This window comes from Gambusia affinis, linkage group LG10 (genome assembly GCF_019740435.1).
Source record: "Gambusia affinis linkage group LG10, SWU_Gaff_1.0, whole genome shotgun sequence".
NCBI classification, from domain to species: domain Eukaryota; kingdom Metazoa; phylum Chordata; class Actinopteri; order Cyprinodontiformes; family Poeciliidae; genus Gambusia; species Gambusia affinis.
Genome location: NC_057877.1, coordinates 23,416,700 through 23,435,479, shown reverse-complemented (window position 1 = coordinate 23,435,479; position 18,780 = coordinate 23,416,700). Strand labels below are relative to the sequence as shown.

Here is an 18,780-nt window from a genome sequence, read left to right as displayed (position 1 = left end):
AGGCCACCCTTTAAAAAAAAACAACAAAAACAAAAAAACATTGAAGATAAAATACACTCCAGTGAGAAGTGAAGCTCTGAATTTCTTGCCAGCGTGGAGTCATGACGTTGTCCAGAATTTCCATGCAGCAGCTCCTGAACCTGGAGCAGGGGCTGGCTGTGTTTGTTTGTGTTTCTGCTTCCATCTGGGCTTCCCGGAGCTGTGTGGTGTCAAACCTGCCCACCTTCCTCCCATCAGACCCGAGGAACACAAGCCCTGCTGCCACGGCGCTCAGGCGCCCCGGCGGTTCAGCTTTCCTCTCGGACTGACTGAAGAGCTTCCCCACATTGTTGGAATCCAGCACCAGCCTGTTTACTGGTGTGGCTTTTTCTTTTTTTTCTGGCTCTTTCTTTATTTGAAATGCAAACCCAGCATTTGTGCCACACAGCGTAAACCCCAAACCTCCCGCTTTGCAGATTCAGATGCATTTCTGTAAATCAGAAGTTCTGCTCAATTCCACCGAAAAAATGTTAATAAACAAACCTCAATTTAACATTAAGACTAATATACATCATGTAAATATTTCTGTTTTATTTTATGACTATGATTTATAGCCAATGAAAAGCCAAACTTCAGTTTTGCAGAAAATTAATAGACTACATATCAGCAATAAAAAAATTTTTTTAGTACAGAAGTTCCCACAGTCGAGAATGTACACTCAGTTTTTGATCGCTCCTTTGGCCTAAATTACTGCGTCATTCTGCAGTGCAGCCTGCTGGAGGTGGAGCTGGTCTGCAAAGTCATCATCACCGTCTGTAAGATCCTTTACTTGGATTAGCTCTCCATTCTTCCTCCAGACTTTGGAACCATGATTTTAAGAGGAAAAATCAAAGTAGGACTTTGAACTAGTGAGTCCTGTCCAGTTCTGTTAAACGCTTCAGGTTCAGCAGTGGCTTTGCACTAGTGATGTCCGTGTCCTGCCTATCCTGAATGACTGACTCCAGCTGCCTTGTTAATCTACTTAGAACCATTAAATGAGCTTTGCACTTTTTCCTTCCAATTAATTTTCCATACACACAGCAGTCTGAGAACTCCCAGCTTTTTCATCAAAGATATTTTTCTGACTTACCCTCTTTGCAGATGACTGCTGGACACCTGAACATTAAAGTTTTTCGCATAACTTTTCTATATCATAGAAAACTGATGAAATAATAATTTAGTATGAAACTGAATTTTTTTGGTTGCAAGCCATTATCACCAAAATAAACAGAAGCATCTCAAAGTATAACCATAGTATCAGCCTTGATATAAGTTTCACCTTTTCCATTTAAATTACTTAAATAAAAAAATGATTTTTAAAATATTCTAATTTATTGAGACGCAGCCGTCCATTCACTGTACATCACATATCATGCTGAAAACAAAGTGCTTTTTCACCTTTATTACAAAAACAATTATTTCTGCAATTGCATGACTCATATTTCAAACAGCCTTAAGCAAAAAAGTGATGCTGAGAAGAAATGTAACTGATGAGGAACCTCAAGTGTGAGAACCAAAAAATATTCAGGAACGTTCTGAGACTCACGAGAGAAATACTGCTTTCACAAATAACCACAGTTATGAGCTAAGAGAAACCAAGAATGCATTTTTCACCCTTTACAGTTATAAGCTGAATGTCAAGAATAAATAAGCTTGAAGCAACAGTGCCTATCTGCTGTCTGCTCAGGAGGTATATAATTCATGTGCTTCATTTTTGCAGCAAACAATAAATCACACAGCGGATCAAAGGAAATTATACACAACCTCGAGGAAAATGTTAACAAAATGATGAGGGGCATGCAAGAATGAGGATCTCTTCTTTATCCGCTTTGTCTCTCGCTCTCTTTTTTATACTTCCTTCCCTCGGCACAGCCAGATGGCAAAGCTCCAGCTCTGCAGTCCTCTTCATACACTCATCATATTTGATGGGCATCCTGCTGCCGAGTCTCAAGGAGGCCATGTGTTTTACGAAATGACACTTGTGACAAAAGAAAACTTCTATTTAGCAAGCTGGATCTTGGATGGGGGGTAGGAGGAGGGCAGCAGCATGTGTCTGTGTCTCTGTGTGTGTGTGTGTGTGTGTGTGCAGAAGAAACTACTGTTGGGATGTATATCTTGTGCTTATAATAGGAGCAGTGTGTGTGTGTGTTCATACCAATAACATCCACATTGTCTCATTGTTTTAGGTGTCCTTCAATCACATCCTTCCTTTATGTGAGTAATTTTTTAAACTATATTACATGAAAAATGTTACATTTTCTACTCCAAAACAGAAATCTTCACTTTTACTCACTGATAGCATAAATATCATACACCACTGTCTCTTCTGCTGATGCATTCAAACATTTTGCTCTTTAAAAGACAACAAAAAAAAAAAAGAAAATCTGTTTCACATTTGCATCTGACACAATTTTTTTTTAATGTTGGTTGTTTTATTTGTTCTCGATTTGCTATCATCTTATCCTAAAATTGTCTTTGTCTTCAATGGTGAGGAATTCCCATCAAAGTTTTCCCCTTCTCTTAATACTTTAGGGAATTTTCAAACGTCGGGATGTATGGCTGTAATGCCCCAAGATTTGTTCTCCCTGAAAGAAACGATAGAGTAAGAATATATTAACTACAGAGCAACCTGGCTTTACGCGGTCTGCATTTTACTCTCACTTCACTTTTTAGATTTACCAATATGTTATGCATAAATATAGACGACGTATGCATATCGATATAGAAATCAATATGTGCTTTGCAGCATTCCTTTTATTTAAAATTTAAAGCCATGTTCATGCATTAAAAAGCCATTTCAATGTTTCTGACTGCAGGGTTTAGATGCAAATCCATGGGGCATTACGTTAAAAAAACCATAAACATCATAAATTAGGAAATAGAAATTAAAAATGGAAGCAAAAATGAAGACGTTTAGCTTGTAGCTAATTACAGAATGCTCTCTCTCATGCTCCCTCTCTCTCCCTCTCTCTCTTGCATTTGCTGATGTGATAAACTTGCATTCAAGAAGGAACACAAAAACATGGCAAGTGTAAATGAAAAATAAAAAACCCGTTTAAAGCAAAGTATTTTTATTCACACAAATTTAATAAGATATATAACAACCGTTTGGTCCATAAATATTTAAGGGGAAATAGTTTCTATACACCATCTTTATCAAGAAACAGGGAAACATGGACAATCTTGATAGAACACTTACTGTACTCAACTATTAACACGAAGATCAATATATAAGGTTCTTGGATTACCCAACTATATCTGAAAGAGTGCACAAATGCTTTCTATGACATCGCTGCCCCTCCCTCCTGCCCACTTTTTTTCTTGTTTTTTTTACTTTTAAAACAGGATACACCATAAAAAGATCTTCGGAAATAAGATGCAAAACAGTACAAAACTAGTGAGGCGCCAAAAAGATGTGAGTCAGTTAACAAAGAACACATAGATCCTGAATTTCACAAACTCTCTCCCAAGTTATAGCATTAAGGCACATAGTAAAACTGAGTTAGGCGTCTACTTCATGAAGTAGATCAAGAGCGGCACTTTGTTCTGCAGGAGAACAAATTGTGACGCTCACAATGAAATCTGAAGGTTTTCTCGCTCGATCTATCAGCCAGAAGAAACAGGGGCGGGTTGTTGGTTTTGTTTCTTTTAAACTATTATTTTTTTGGTCTGTTCAGTGGCAAGTGTCAATAAAGAAAGTGTAACAAACAGGGAACACATGGACAATGATTTCCTACTGGCTTCTTCTCGCGACTCCACCCATCTGAGGTCAGATGTTTTGACTGGTTCTGTCAGCTCCTAAAGTCTAGTCTGCAGCGTCGCAACCGCCTAAATTCTCAGCCCCCGACTCTTTTTTTTTTCTTTTTCTTTTTTTTTTGTTTTACATTTAAAATCACGTCATTACCCTGAGCAACATGATAAGGACAATAATGCACTTTTCTGTGGGCAGTCTGTTGTCACTGTGCAACTGAGTTTAGCTGTGGGTCTGTGGATATGTTTGGCTCTGTGAGAACCACAAGTCCCCAAAAGCAGAAAGCGCTCTGTCATACAGACAAGTGATTCCAACTGATCTGAATTTCTTCTGCTGCTTTATATTTTCTTTTTTTAAATCATCAGTTTCTACTAATGGATGCGCTGAACAGTTACCACCGCACAGAGTGTGGGATTTGCTTCTGGATTCATGAGAAAAACGCCCGTGTGTGGTTTCAGCTTCTGTCTGGCGGCCGTCTAGGTGCTTTACAATGTAAATTTAGATGCTTTTACATGTAGCTTCTGTCCGATTGCCGGCGTCTGATTCCATCAGAGTCAGCCTTTCAGACTGAAAACATTCGGTATTAATTAAAGCCTGTTTTCTGGAGTTACCCATATACAGAACATTCGACAGGTTTTCCAAATTATTCCAACGCAGAACCAGAGAAATTAAAAAATCTTGATAGTGCGAACACAGTGCATACATATACATACTTCTGGCACTATTTTTTCTTTTATTTCACCAATTAACAATAAATTAGGGAGGGTGTGTTTCAAACATATTTTACTACAAATACACAAATTAAGTCAGATCAGACAGAGTCTAAATTTCCAGCCAAGTTTCAAGTTTTTTTTCCCCCCAATAAAATCTGCAATCCAAGACAATTTTTTTCAATATCTTTAACTCCAAATAAGTCCAAGAATCCAAAAGTCAATCTTTGCAGCTTGAGATGCTACACATTAGAGAAATTTCCTAAGTGGTCGCTGCTGTTGTAGCCGTTGTTGTTCCTGTTTGTGTACACAGTACAGCACTGTCTCTTCCCAGGAGCTGTCTCTGCTTCATTTTAAAGGTGTCATTTACAAAAATAAATGTAAGTTGAAGAAAAAAAAAACTTAAAGAAAGTCCAAAAAAGAGCAAAAACAAAACTCAATTGAAATAACAATCAGTCTGATAGAGATAGCTTGTTAGAAAAGGTTTGTCAAGGTAGTTTGCGAAGGGCTCCCCGAATCATGGCTGTCCAAACTAGAGGTGACGGAGGTCACTACAGTGATAGAGGGGTTTGTCAGGTCTGTTAGTGTGGCTGCGCTGGAGGGGGGGGTCAGGGCCCCACTGTCGGATGAGGGTGGAGGGAGTGAGGTGCCATCAGCCTTATCAACACCTCCATTCTCCTGTCGCAAAACGTTCCTTCTGAATTTGGCTCTTGCGTTTTGGAACCAAACCTGCAAACCAATCCCAGTGTGGCTTTTACTTTTTATGTTTAAGTATAGTTGTTGTTTTTTTATTATTATTATTTTAAAAAAAGCACCAAATCATTACATATCAAATTATTACAGGTTTTACTGCAGTTTCCCTTCTCTTTAGATATATAAACCTTTATAATATGATCAGTATTTTGAACTATTGTGTGATTTTGACAGTAAATCAAATCAAAGTCCTGCACCTATTTGTTTTTAAATGCAAGAGCTGCAGCTATAAAGAAAATATGCACTCTCATTATGAGTACTATAACAGTGTTTAGCTTTCGGTTGCATTCTTCATGACTACTTTTCAATTTTCTAGAAAAAAATAGCATTTAACAGTTAACAAATTTAATGTAAAGGCCCCTGGATGTACATCTAACGTCTACATGGAACAACAAAACAAAGCAAAACTAAAAGAGATGAAATTGATGGCGTGGAACAAGGGGAGATGGAGGGAAAGAGGGATGCAAACACTCAGTGTGAGGGATGAAAACATCAGTAAAGAGGAATGGCTGCTGGCTTACCTGCAGAACTCTCTTAGTGAGGCCTGTTTTCTGAGCCAACTGCTTTAAGTCCTTGGCATCCGGGTTGTGGTTGATGGCAAAGTAGGATTTCATTGTCCGGAGCTGATGGTGCTTAAAGGAGGTCCGCATGCGCTTGGTCTTCTGCGTCGGAGCGTAGGCCTGCTGGTCTCGGTCCAAGTGGTCGGTGTCGTTCTCGTTGCAGCCTGCACAAAGGCCAGTGAGCAGAGCGCAGTCAGAAAAAATAAAACGCAAATTCAGAAACACTAATGTCATTTGGAGACTAAAATTTCCAAAAATATTCTAAATCCTGTCAAAAATGAAAGTTATTTGAGTGAATAAATATCTGCATTTCACTGTTCACAAAAACTATTATGGTGCATTGGATTAATCTAAAGTTTGCACCTATGGTTTTGATTGCAAGATGATAAAAAAAAATTTGGACAGTTTATTCCTTACAAATAAAACAGCCCTAAAATGGATTTAACTTGCTACAAATAACTTTATTTGTGTCCAGATGATGCAATACACTCAGAGACTGATAAGAAAAAATACAGTTTACATCAAGATATGGCTAAAATCAAGGGTTTAAGAGCGAATAAACATATTATGTTAGTCAGAATTGTTTTCTCGGCAAAAATTAATCAAATGCTGTCTGATTTGAAAAGTTTGTTTACACATTTGTTGTTTGCTATGAGGCGAGAGCATGATGATTAAAATATATATTAACTAATACAGATTCAACATACAACTGGAATCTACTGTTGTTTCATCTAAATTATATAGAAAGATATTGTTTTTAAAACCAACCAAAATAAAGCCAACAGTTTAATGAATTATTACAGTAACACTGGGACCAGGCTAAATGCTCTCTGCTTGTGTTTGCAGGGACTAACTGGCTTAATGGGCCCCATTTGTCAGCAGCTTTGAGAGTAAAACACCTGAAATAGATTCACTAAATGGTATGCAGGCTTGGCTAAACGCTCCACAGATGCTCCAGCATTTATCAGTGTGAGAGAGAGAATTGCACCATTTCCGAAAGTTGGAAACTTTTTGGCCTGGCAAACAGATAATTTCCTTCTTTTAAAATATAGAAATTTGATTCGCTATGATCAATCAATTTCGCTGCAAATGAGGGAAAATCTAATATGCAAACAAGAAAATTGCACTGATTTTTTTGTGGACTTGTTTTGTTATTTGAGGATAGTTATATATATTACCTAGAGAGCAAAAACACTAGCTATAATTAACTTGTAGCAAGTTAATTATAGGAAAGCTAGATGTTATATAATGTTATAAAACATGTGTTTAAAATCTGCTCTTTCGAGTAGGATAAAAATAAGATGCATAAAAACGTCTTTCTTTATTATTATTATTATTATTATTATTTTTAATGCATTATGAATATATATAACCCGCAGTCTGCTTTCTGTGGACGGTGTTTCTCTCAGCATCCCCCACTAGGGGTCTCCATATGCATAGGAGAGCAACGTGTTCACCGAGCGGTGGGGAATACACACCTTTCCCCTGGTGGAAACATGCATGGATGTTCCTACTGAAGCACAAACAAAACCTCAAACGAAACCTCTTCCAATTTGTCAGGAATGTGAGTCTCTGGGTTTGACATGTTGGTGTATTAACATGAACAGTGTGAGACAGTAATGGGACATGTACCCTCAGTCTGTTCAAAATGGCAAAGTCAAAAAAGGAAGGGAGGAGGGGATAATGCTTCTACTGCTGGAGCTGAAAAGCTTTATGCTTTATAGTTTTACCCAAATCATTTATTAGACCCAAAATAAAGAATACAACTGATATACATTTATTTGTATGAATAAAGTTACAGAGCAGCAAAAAGAAAAAGTCTAAACTTGATTTTATGCATGTATATTGTTGTATGTATGTATATAAAATACACAATTTCAATCCATTATATTCTACAAATAAATTAAGAAATTAAATAATCCCATTGGGACCTTTACTTTGTCTGTGCTGCCTAATAATGACGTAATGTAGACAAATTTTAACAGAGGGATTTATTATTGTGTGTAAGTGGCTTTTTACCACTTTGAATTATTCAGTTTAACTTTTTATCTGCTGTGACTCAGTTTCACTTTAATGTTGTGGAGTATTAAACTAACACAATTTTTTTATTATTATTAAAATGATTATCTATCTATCTATCTATCTATCTATCTATCTATCTATCTATCTATCTATCTATCTATCTATCTATCTATCTATCTATCTATCTATCTATCTATCTATCTATCTATCTATCTATCTATCTATCTATCTATCTATCTATCTATCTATCTATCTATCTATCTATCTATCTATCTATCTATCTATTAAAGAGTCCCACATGAGAGATTCCCACTGGGACTTTTACTGTGTCTGGAGCTCAATGAATTAATACGGACATCATTTAGCTGTGAGATTTACAATTGCCTGTCTGTTTTGCTGTTGTTGTTGTTGTTGTTGTTGTTGTTGTTGTTGTTTTATTTTGTTCTTTTTTGTTTTGTTCTGTTTTTTTCCCTGTTGTGACGGCATTGTGGAGCGTAAACAAATCACAAAGACTACCCTACTTCCTATAAAAGCAATAGTGGGAACTTTAAGATTTGCATAATCCTTCGCAGTTGTGTTTGGGGAAAATTAGGCTCTTTTTCTTTCTTTCTGTAGAGCGCAGCTCGGACTGTACAGTGCTCTGTGCCTGTCCCTGCTGCAGGCCCCTGTGCGCGGAACTGCTCTGTCCCTGAGAACCGCACTGACCGCCGCGCAGGAGGCCAGGGATTCCAACGTCACCTTCAATTAACAAGGAACAATTAACGCGCAGATTACCCCTATTCCTCCCCCTGTTCTATTCAGCGGGGGAACAGGGGAAACTAGGCGCACAATGACAAACTTTCTCAACCGCACACTAATTCGCGGAAAGCGACAACAAAATGGGGACGCTGCGGGGAAGGTTGGGGGGTCGGGGTCGTAACATTCAAGCGACTGAAAAGAAAAATTTCAGATGAAAAGTGGAGACTTAACGCAAGTTTACGCAGCGAGGATCCAGTTTAGTAGCTTGGAAGAACAAACTAGTAAAATATGTTTTTCCCTCAAAGCAATCCTCCTCCTCCCCCCTAATATTGTAAAGTCATCAAGATATAATTTCAATATAATTATAGACGTCAACGAGCAGAGGTCAAATTTGGATTATGGGCTACTTTGTGTAATCTCGGAAACGGTGCGTAAAAGGACGCCTTAACAGAAAGCTGAGGCTCTACCAGCCTCAAATAATGTTTAATGTTTTTTTTTTTTTTTTGTTGTTCGCAGTTGTTGTTGCTGTTGTTGTTGTTTGTAAAGGCTTAAATGAGACGTGTATTTATTTTAAAAGCTGTAGAACGGGGAGTTTTTAGAGCGGAGTGCGAGGAAATTAATCAGATTAGGAAACAAAGGATCTTATGCGTAACGGAAGCAATATTTATCTTCTTAAAATAAAAAGAAAAACTTATATATATATATATATATATATATATATATATATATATATATATATATATATATATATATATATATATATATATATATATATATATATAATCAATGATACGATATTTATTTATTTATTTATTTATTTATTTATTTATTTATTTATTTATTTATTTATTTATTTATTCTGATTCTGAGTGAAAACGAGCTGAAAAGACGGAAACAAAAGGAGCGTCCCCAAAGAGAAGCAGTTTTCCACATCAAGAATCTTGCTTGACAAATTTCTGTAACAGCTTTCAAAGTTAACCTTCCATCGGCTCATGGGAGCTTTTAGGATGTAGGCCACCGCAGCAATTAATATTCTGCAGAAATTATACGAGGGGGGTGATTCGTCTTACTTTGCTCTGCTGCTGCTGGACCAGTCCAATTTTTAAGGTCAAATAGTTAATTTAGGTTCGGGTTAGAAAAAAAAAAAATTTAAAGGCCATGCATGTGAACGTGTGAGGCCCCACCCCCTGGACCACTCACCTGTGTTGTAGCTGGGTATGTCTATCCCCATGGCCGGGCTCTTCCTCTTGCGCGGCCTCCCTTTCTGCGCCGTCCCCGTGCCGTTGAAGTAGGGCAGCGCGAGGCCGCCGCCTTTGGCCGCCAGCTCGGCGAAGTTGAGCTGCGGATGGTAGTCCGGGCCCTGCACCAGCGTCTCGAAGTGGAGCCTGCAGTACACCAGGCTGTCCTTCATGCCGAAGTGGTCGCCCGTGGTCAGGGTTTTGTTGCACGTGGTGCACGTGAAGCAGCTCAGGTGGTACACGGAGTCGCGCGCTCGCATCACCATCTCCGAAGCGGATATCCCGAGGTGGCAGCGCGCGCACCTCTGCACGGAGAACCTTCTGGAACAGACGCATCGTCAAAAAACCCGCATACATAAAATAATAATCTCAAAATTGGCTGAATGCTAACTTGAAGCTGGCTAACATGGGGGGTTACGGTGTTCAGGTGAGGTAAAACGTGTGTGTGACTCAGTCATAATGTATGCACGATTAGGCCCGCACTTTGATGTCGCTAATAGCCACATCTGGCTTGTAACTGAGTGTGTGCGTGTGTGTTTAAACAATTTCTCCCTTGAATGTAGAAAAACTCAACCTTAACCTCAAACATTGCTTCATACTACACAATCAATTAGCATTATATTTGTTAATAAAACGAAATAAAAGTAAGCAAAAATGCTTCTGTTTAGACAGTTATATTTTGTATTAATGATTGCATTCCAGGTAGCACGCATGCCCGCTTTATTTCAATGTGAGAATGTGGGGAAAGCTCAACAGCGCCCAGGAAAAAAAAAGCCACAAATGGGTTACTTTAAAACTAAACGACGGCTTATAAAGCTCAAAACGAGTAAAAGGCGCAAGGAAAAAGAGACGGTGACTCATGCATTCATGTCCATGTGGTTAGCATTATACAGTCACAGCATTCCTGCCTGAGCCAGTGCCTAATACATTTGAATTTTAGTATCAAAACTTGTTTCCAGGATCACCATTATGATGTTAGTGTGCAAGAATGAGGCCTAAAGTAGATTATTGGATCACAATTTATATTGACATGGCTACACTAAAGAGCTGAACATTTAACACGAGAGCGCACCGATGTTTATTCAAGGTCTTCTTACCTGTAGTAATCCTCCTTGCAATAAATACTCCCATCCTTGGCAAAGCACGTCAGCTCCGATTCCAGCGCCAGCTTACATTCACAGCATTTGAGGCACCGCAGATGCCACTGTTTGTCCACGGCCAGGAGGTAGTATCTGTCCGAGATCTTCCCACCGCAGCCGGCGCACAGGGCAGGCTTCTCCGGGCTCATGGAGGTCATGGTCTAGGGAAAAAACAAGGTATGAAAGGGGGAAGATTACAAAACGATTTCGTTCATTTCTATAAAATTTGCTTATTTGTTTATATATATATATATATATATATATATATATATATATATATATATATATATATATATATATATATATATATATACTTACATACAGTAAAAACTTATTTTAAAATAAACATTTTGTTGTCACATCTCGAACCAATACGAAACAATACAAAAATACGAAACAGCAAAAACGTTACGTACGGAGTTTAAAATTTTTAGTTTTTGTTTTTCCTTGGGTAGCTGTTATATCTAATCTGTTTAGTACAAAAAAATCTACTCTTTTTGTTTAATATAAATGTCATAATAATCATAATAATAATAATAATAAGTATAAAAATAACCACAAGGTGTCAAATTGTCAAATTATTTCGATATACTTCAAATATATTGTTTTTGGTTTCTTTTGAGTTTCTTGGGTCTTTTTTTTTTTTTTAGAAGAACCTTATTTAATATTTTAATAAGAATAATTATTTTATTTCTCATAATTATTAAGTTGTATTTCAAATTTGAAAAATTCAAACACAATATTAAGTTGAAAATAAGTGTCAATAAAGATAGATGTTGATGCAGCTCAGGTCTGCTTTCCTTAGAAACAATACAGTCTCACATCACCTGACATGATCGAGTATTAAAAAATGAATTTTGGTCTGAATTTCAGCTCCATCTCCGCGGTTCTTACCGACTCCCTGCCGTTGAGCTGCATGCCCTTCGCCAGGCGCGACTCCGTCTTCGTCCTTCTCTCCATCTCCTCCATGATCCCTTGGATGTGATCCCCGGAGATCCCGTGGAAAAGCATGGCTCCCGGTCCTGGACACAACGTGCAACTGCTCGCCTCTGTTTTGCAGCTCACAACTTCCATATACCGTGCCTCTGCGCTGCGCCCCGTTTTCCTTTTTTTTTCTCCTCTTTTTTTGTTTTTATCAGCGCATCCGACTGGGCTCTACACAAAACACAAAACAGGAGAAAAGAAAAAACAAAACAAACCCTGGTGATTTAGACCACCTCCTCGGCTGAAAGCAGGAAAAACTACAGCATGGGTGGGACAGGAGGAGAGGCGCTGAATTCCTGCTTCCCGTGAATGTCTCTCATCCAGTAAAAGAAGAAGAAAAAAAAGTATATAGTCCAAATGATGCGACAAAACGCTGTAGAAGCTGTGGTGGAGAGGGACCAGGGGAGGAGGAGGGGGCTACAGTGTGAACAGTTGCCAAAAAATAATGTCACAAAGTTTTGGGTTTCTTCTTTTTGTGCAGCAGGAGGAAGGGAGGGGGTTCCTCGGTGCTTGGAGGTCAGGTTGGGACTGCCTGGATTTGAGAACCGTGTTGTATTTGTGAAGAGAGCAGAGCAGAGCCGGCCCAGTCTGAATAATTTGGTAGGAGGAGTCCTCTGTCAGATTCACCTCTGATTTTCTATTCACCAACAAAGAGCTGTCACTATTTCATCAAAAAGCATCACTTTATCCTCACGTTTTCATTGCCTTTATCTGGCCTTAAAAAAACATGTAGCTAAAATAAACCAAAATATTATATTATATTATATTATATTATATTATATTATATTATATTATATTATATTATATTATATTATATTATATTACATTATATTACATTATATTGTACATATTTTGTAAATTGTATGTAATTGATATATTTAAATATCCATTCAAAGCTTAGTAAATATAAAAAAATTTTGTAAATATATATATATAAAAAAAATAAAATAAAAACTACATTTCCCACTGTGTTGCGTTTACGGACAGTTTTATTCTGAGATTACGCTGCTATTTGGCTCAGATCGTGTGTTTTTATGCCCTGAAATAAGGCAATAAATCTTCCTTCTGTACAGATGGGGCGGGGCAGTGATCAGTGACTGCGTAGAAGGCGGGGACAGGTTGCATTAATACCATTTTGAAATAATAATAATAATAATAATAATAATAATAATAATAATAATAATAATAATAATAATAATAATAATAATGTAAAATAGAGCAAATTATTAGGATTTTGTCCAAATCACAATGTTCATTTTTTTAACTGAAAAAATAAGGGTAAATATTGTATGTATACTTTTGCATAAACCAAGTTCATCTCTATTTCCATTTGATGGAAAATCAGATTTTTTTTTACTCCAAGAAGTAAATTTTCTCTTTCCACAATGATGTGATAAAAACACCTTAATATGTGCCTGTAAACGTCATGCAGGGAAAAAAAACTCCCTCTCCTTTCCATTATGTGTCACATTTTTGCAGGAATGGGGGGGCTCATCAACACGTTTCATCTCTTGTTAGACGTGAAAACCTTATTTACCAACAGGAGACTTGATGTGATGGAGCTTCACCATAATTTCTTTGGTAATATTTTCCAAAAAGATTGCATGAAATTCTATTAAATATTGCATTTCATGAAAGTCACTGTGGAGCAGTATAATAAAGATCAGTGTCACTTTTAAAGGGTGTGAAAGCTGTTTTATATGAAATAAAAAAAAGAAGAAGGGCCAGATTTAAAGGGTTTCAGCTGCAGGACCAGAAGAGAGTGGAAACTACCCAGGCTCACACAGGGCCGGATTTAGGAGCATGGGGGGCCCTGGGATGGAGCCAGTTTTGGTGCCTTATTCACTAATTAGTTTGATGCACATTAACTTTGAAGTTTTATGCCTTATTCACATACAAATAGTTTTCCTGAGACAATCTTTTTAACTGCTCTTTCAAAACAAACAAACAAACAAAAATCCTCATTAAAAAAGCAGCAGTGTCAGTTCTGGAAACACACTCACACAAGAAAGGCCTGAATGTTTATGGTGCCATGCATGCTAGGACTGAATACACAAAGAAAGCAGATGTGGAGTGCGGCCTGCAAGATATATGCACTGATATATTCAAATTATATTTATTTTATTTTATTTTACTGTTTTTGCATAAATGAAATCGACATAAAAATATAAAATTTGTCCTGACGCCCCCATAACTGTGGACCCTGGGTTACTGCCCCTGTAAGCCAGCTTTGGGTCCAGCCAGGGGATACAGGCCTTATTGCTGTACTAATAATTAACTTGATTAGATAAATACTCATAAAGCTCAAATAATAGATTTACACATGCTCAGGAGGGTTTGCAGGTGTGGATGCTTCATTTCAAGACATGTAAGATCATCATGACCCCCCACTCCCACCGCCATCCCGTTCCCCCTCCCCACCACCATCACCACCACACACACTCTCTCTCTCACACCCCCCGAGTGAAGTTGTGTTGGCTTTAATTGGAGGCCCCTTGATAGCAGCGCTGTAAGCTGAAGCCTGAACCTTCCTGGACGGGCTGGAGCTGCAGCTGTTCTCAGAGCAGAAACCTTCATTTGCTCTCTGTCAGGGTCTCAGCAGCAGCCGCAAAGCGGTGAGAATGGACAAAACGGATCGCATTTCACCTGGACAAAGACACCCCGAGAGGAGGGGAAAAAAGGAGCAAACCATCTCTGTGTGAAATTCATTCACGCTGCTGATTTGTTTTTGATTTTTTTCCCTCCTTTAGAAAATAGGAACTTGCGCATTTATCCTTTTTTTTGTTCATCCAAACGCATTATTTTTTCTTTCAGTCTAATATGTATAAGATAATGTAATTTTTTTGTCTCGTTAGTTTTGACCCATTGCCTCCAGCGGTGACATTTCATTTGACTGAAGAGGGTTTAAGCAGTGTGTCAGTGAACACCAAGGGGATGAAGAAATCAGCTCTTTGTTGCTGTCGTTTTGCTTTATTTCTTCCCCATCTCTGTTCGCAACCATGAACTTACGAGCCCTTTGTAATTTATTTATTTGTAAAAATAAATAAGTAAATAAATACATACATATTTACACTTAAATAAAGTAAAATTTATTTATTTACAAGTAAATAAATACATACATATTTACACTTAGACTTTGATATCATTACTTTATATATTCTAGGCTTAAATCGTGTTAAATAAAAAAATGTATACCATGTTAAAACGTGAAAGAGTTTTATTTTGAATGATTACATGAAAAGCGTGATTTATTGATTGCATATATATAAATTGGTAAAGTAGCAGATACCTAAATAATAAATATTGCAAACGTCCATTTTTCCCCCCCTAATTTTCGTAATTCTCGTCAGTGAACAGAGGCTCTTAGAAATCAAAACTGTAAAAGTTCTCAGATCCAAATGAAACCGCCTGGATTTTTATGCTTTAACGCGTCTTTTCATATTTTAAAGCCACCTGCAAAATCCAGAGTTTGGCCAAAAAACGATCACAGATTTGCTGGCAGCACAAAAAAATCAATCCGTGGCCTTACCTTCCATCACATCCCCGTTCATCCTGCAGAATATCAACCCTGTCATCGTTACATCCTCACATGTGCCGCGCGCATTTCTCAACCCACATTCCTCCGTCGATTTCCTCCAGTTTTTTGCGTCAAATCAAGCCCCGCTCTGTGTTATTATCGCCCCAAGACTGAAGAGTTGCAGAAAGGGTCTTACCTGAGGCTGTGAGATCCCCCTGTGCGGCGCGCAGGCGGAGGAGCTGCGGACTGTGCGCGCAGAGCAGAGGAGACAGACAGGCGGTGGAGACGCTGCTTGTAGATGGGGGGTTTGGGGGTGAGGAGGGGGCGGGTGGCCCTCGTTTCAGAGCGCGCAGCTCCCGTTCGTGCGTCAATTAAAACACAAGACATTTAAATATTCCCCTCTGTCTTTACATGCAGAAAGCCCTCAATAGAGAGCAGCAAACAGGAGAACGGGAAGGCACGAGCCAATGGCCTCCACTGCATGGAGGATTTAATTCCCAAACAAGAACAGAAACTGTGTTTAAAAAGTTAAATTATAAAAGGTATTACTCTTATTATTTTTAAATCTTAACAACCCGGGTAATGCAAAACGTGAATGCATCTGCTCCAAATTTTTGGTTGCAATAAACGTAAATGAGAATCAGGGTCACAAAACGCACCAACACCCGTGAATGTTTGTGTTTGCATAGAGATTAGAAGGGAACGGCAGCAGCTTCAGGTTCTCTCTGTCTGCAGAGGTTTGTGTGAATATGCAATAATAAAGGTGCGCAGTCAAACTCGATCAATCAGAACATGTGGAGCACAGCAACACAGCTGCACAACAAGAATGGCTTCTGTCTTCAAAAAGCACATGCCAAATTGAAATAACACAGTGCGCGTTAATTTGTGTGTTTTTGCAGACGGGAACACAAAGTGGAGCCTAAACTCACAGCAGTGTTGTAATCATTACAGTTCTACCCCTCACTTTCTCTTGTGTTTGAATGATGATTATTACCCGGAAAACATGTTTATTACGAATAATGTCTAATTTTAAAATTATTTTTTGAAAAGATAATGTAAATATATTTATTTTGAACATTTTAGAAAGATTAAAAAGGTGCACATGACATGAATAAACGTAGCAGAAAATCCCATAATAAATTTAATACTAATTCATCATTGGGTTCATATTTGTCCCCTTATCACGCTACCCATAATTATCATCAATGGAAATTGTCAAATAAAAATGAAAACAATAATTTAAAATGATAGAAATTAGAAATCAGGAGGTTTTTGTAGGAAGAATCAAACCATGTCAACTTTCATCTTCGTGAAATATTCCTTAAATCATAATTCACTTTTATCATCATGGTTTTATCTCAATTAAGAGGATAAAGTTTAGAAAAGGTGACTTGATTTTGGAGAGGATTAATTATTTATTTTCTGGCAGGCTAAACGATAACATGACAACCATCTGTTACATTAAAGAGCATAAAGTGCTGGCTCCATTTGAACTGCATGTTTATTGTTAAATAAATGAGGAAATGGGCAGCATCCAGAATAGGAAGTCCAAGGAGAACAACACACACACATACACACACACACACACACACACACACACACATGCACATGGAGGCTCAGATGGACAGATTTCAAATGACAACAAGTTAACAGAGTACAGTGGTGCTGGGAGCAAAAGGGTGACAATTAATTACTCCTCTGCATAAACGATCATGTGCCACACTGCTAACAGTCATTTTGCTTTGCTTCTTCAGCCTGGGTTGACATCACAGTGCATCTCATCAATAATGCAGCGACGGCGAGATCCGTTTCACAGCGCGCCACGCACGGCACGTCAACGCGCACGTGGCCGTTTCTCCGCGCCTGACACCCAGAAACATGCGGCTCTGCGTCCCGCCTGGGCTCCTCGGTGCGACCCGTCCCGGACGCCGTGGCTCCGATCTGCTGCAGGGCATGGTGGGCTGGATTACCACACATCCAAGGTTGATGTGGAGTTATCATTTCTGGGTCACCTCCAGTGACACTCTGTCTTGCAGAGCAGCTCTCCCCGAGCATGGACAGGAAAGGAGGTGGTGGTGGAGGAGGGAAGGCTCCCCGGCTCTCCCAGGATCCACTGTGGAGCAGGGAACCACAAGCTAAACACTGACAGAATGAAGGAAAGGGAAGGGGAGAGAGGGTGGAGGGGGGCTGAAGAGGAGGAAGAGGAGGAGGAGGAGGAAGAGAGGGAGGAGAGAAGCACTGTAAAGCTTTATAGTCACATGTATCACAGTCACATGGAGCCTGGGTGGGTGGGTGAAAGGATGGAGAGATGTTTACAGGCACAAAATGACCATGAAGGGAACATTTTTGAAGGAAACGGGAAATATCAGAACAGCCGATTTACTTGATTTTAAAGCAGCTTAATCAAATCTGCTGAGATTATGGTTATGTTTTTGCATATCTTGTTGGCCATTTCTATCCAACTCAAACTCCCTGCTTCCTCCACTCCCCCCCCTCCTTTTATCTCCCTCTATCTTTCCCTTCCTTTCCCTTCCCTTCCCTCCCTCCTTCGATCTCCTCCCTGCTCTGCTCTGCTGGAGCTCAAATCACAACCCCGGTCCCTGGCAGATGGAGGATAGGAGAGAGAAGCTCTTAACTAGCCAGCCTGAGCCTCTGCTCTCTGCACACCAACTGCTGCCTGCCTCCCCTCCCTGCATCGGAGAGAAGCTCCACCATCACACACACACATAAACACACTCCTCTGGGGACACGTATCCTCCCGGGGAATGGTGCGTGTATTAGTCCAGATCTGGCCACACTAGAAAGGACATGGAAACATAATAGATGGATGTTCTGTATCATAATATACTGGTTCAGGTTATGTTGTCAAATGGGCAGAAATGGGTAGAGTAGCCAAAAATTGTCCTCAAGTAAGAGAAACACTACTTCAACGTATTTTCACTCAAGTAAAATAATTTCTCAAGAGTAAAAAAATTATTTGGTAAAATGACGACTCAAGTACTGAGTAACTGATCAAAACATCAATCATTTAATATTTAAAAATTACAAAATCAGACAAACCAAAACATGGAAATGTTGGTATTTTACAAATCTTAAATAAAAGTAATTCATGTAAGTAGCATAATTACAAAATAACAACATCAGGCAAAAGAAACATGTTTCTAAATCTGTTTCTTTCATTATAAAACTCATGGAATTGTAACAAAAACTGCAGGTGTGTGTCTGGTGAATTTTTGGTTAAAACAAGTTTGTTCTATCTTAATTCAGTGACGTTACTCATAGTGGAAAGAGTATCCAGAATTTTTACTCTATAGAGTAAAAATATATTTGGTAAAAAGGCGACTCAAGGC

At 38.6% G+C, this 18,780-nt stretch overlaps 1 protein-coding gene across 6 annotated transcripts; it reads right to left on the bottom strand.

The window, feature by feature from the left end:
• Positions 1 to 1,400: 1,400 nt before the first annotated feature.
• On the bottom strand, positions 1,401 to 15,724 carry lhx9 (LIM homeobox 9). Of its 6 annotated transcripts, none has more exons than XM_044130515.1 (6): positions 15,627 to 15,724; positions 11,824 to 12,084; positions 10,888 to 11,090; positions 9,753 to 10,111; positions 5,754 to 5,956; positions 1,401 to 2,603 (listed from the first exon to the last, which is right to left on the bottom strand). In XM_044130515.1, exons 2-6 carry the CDS (start codon positions 12,001 to 12,003, stop codon positions 2,547 to 2,549), a joined length of 1,002 nt encoding a protein of 333 aa, XP_043986450.1. In that variant the 5' UTR covers positions 12,004 to 12,084; positions 15,627 to 15,724; the 3' UTR covers positions 1,401 to 2,546. The 6 variants fall into 6 exon arrangements, with proteins under 6 accessions (XP_043986450.1, XP_043986449.1, XP_043986451.1 ...); XM_044130511.1 differs by lacking the exon at positions 1,401 to 2,603 and adding an exon at positions 3,073 to 5,208; XM_044130512.1 differs by lacking the exons at positions 1,401 to 2,603; positions 15,627 to 15,724 and adding exons at positions 3,073 to 5,208; positions 15,443 to 15,460.
• Between the last annotated feature and the right edge of the window lie 3,056 nt (positions 15,725 to 18,780).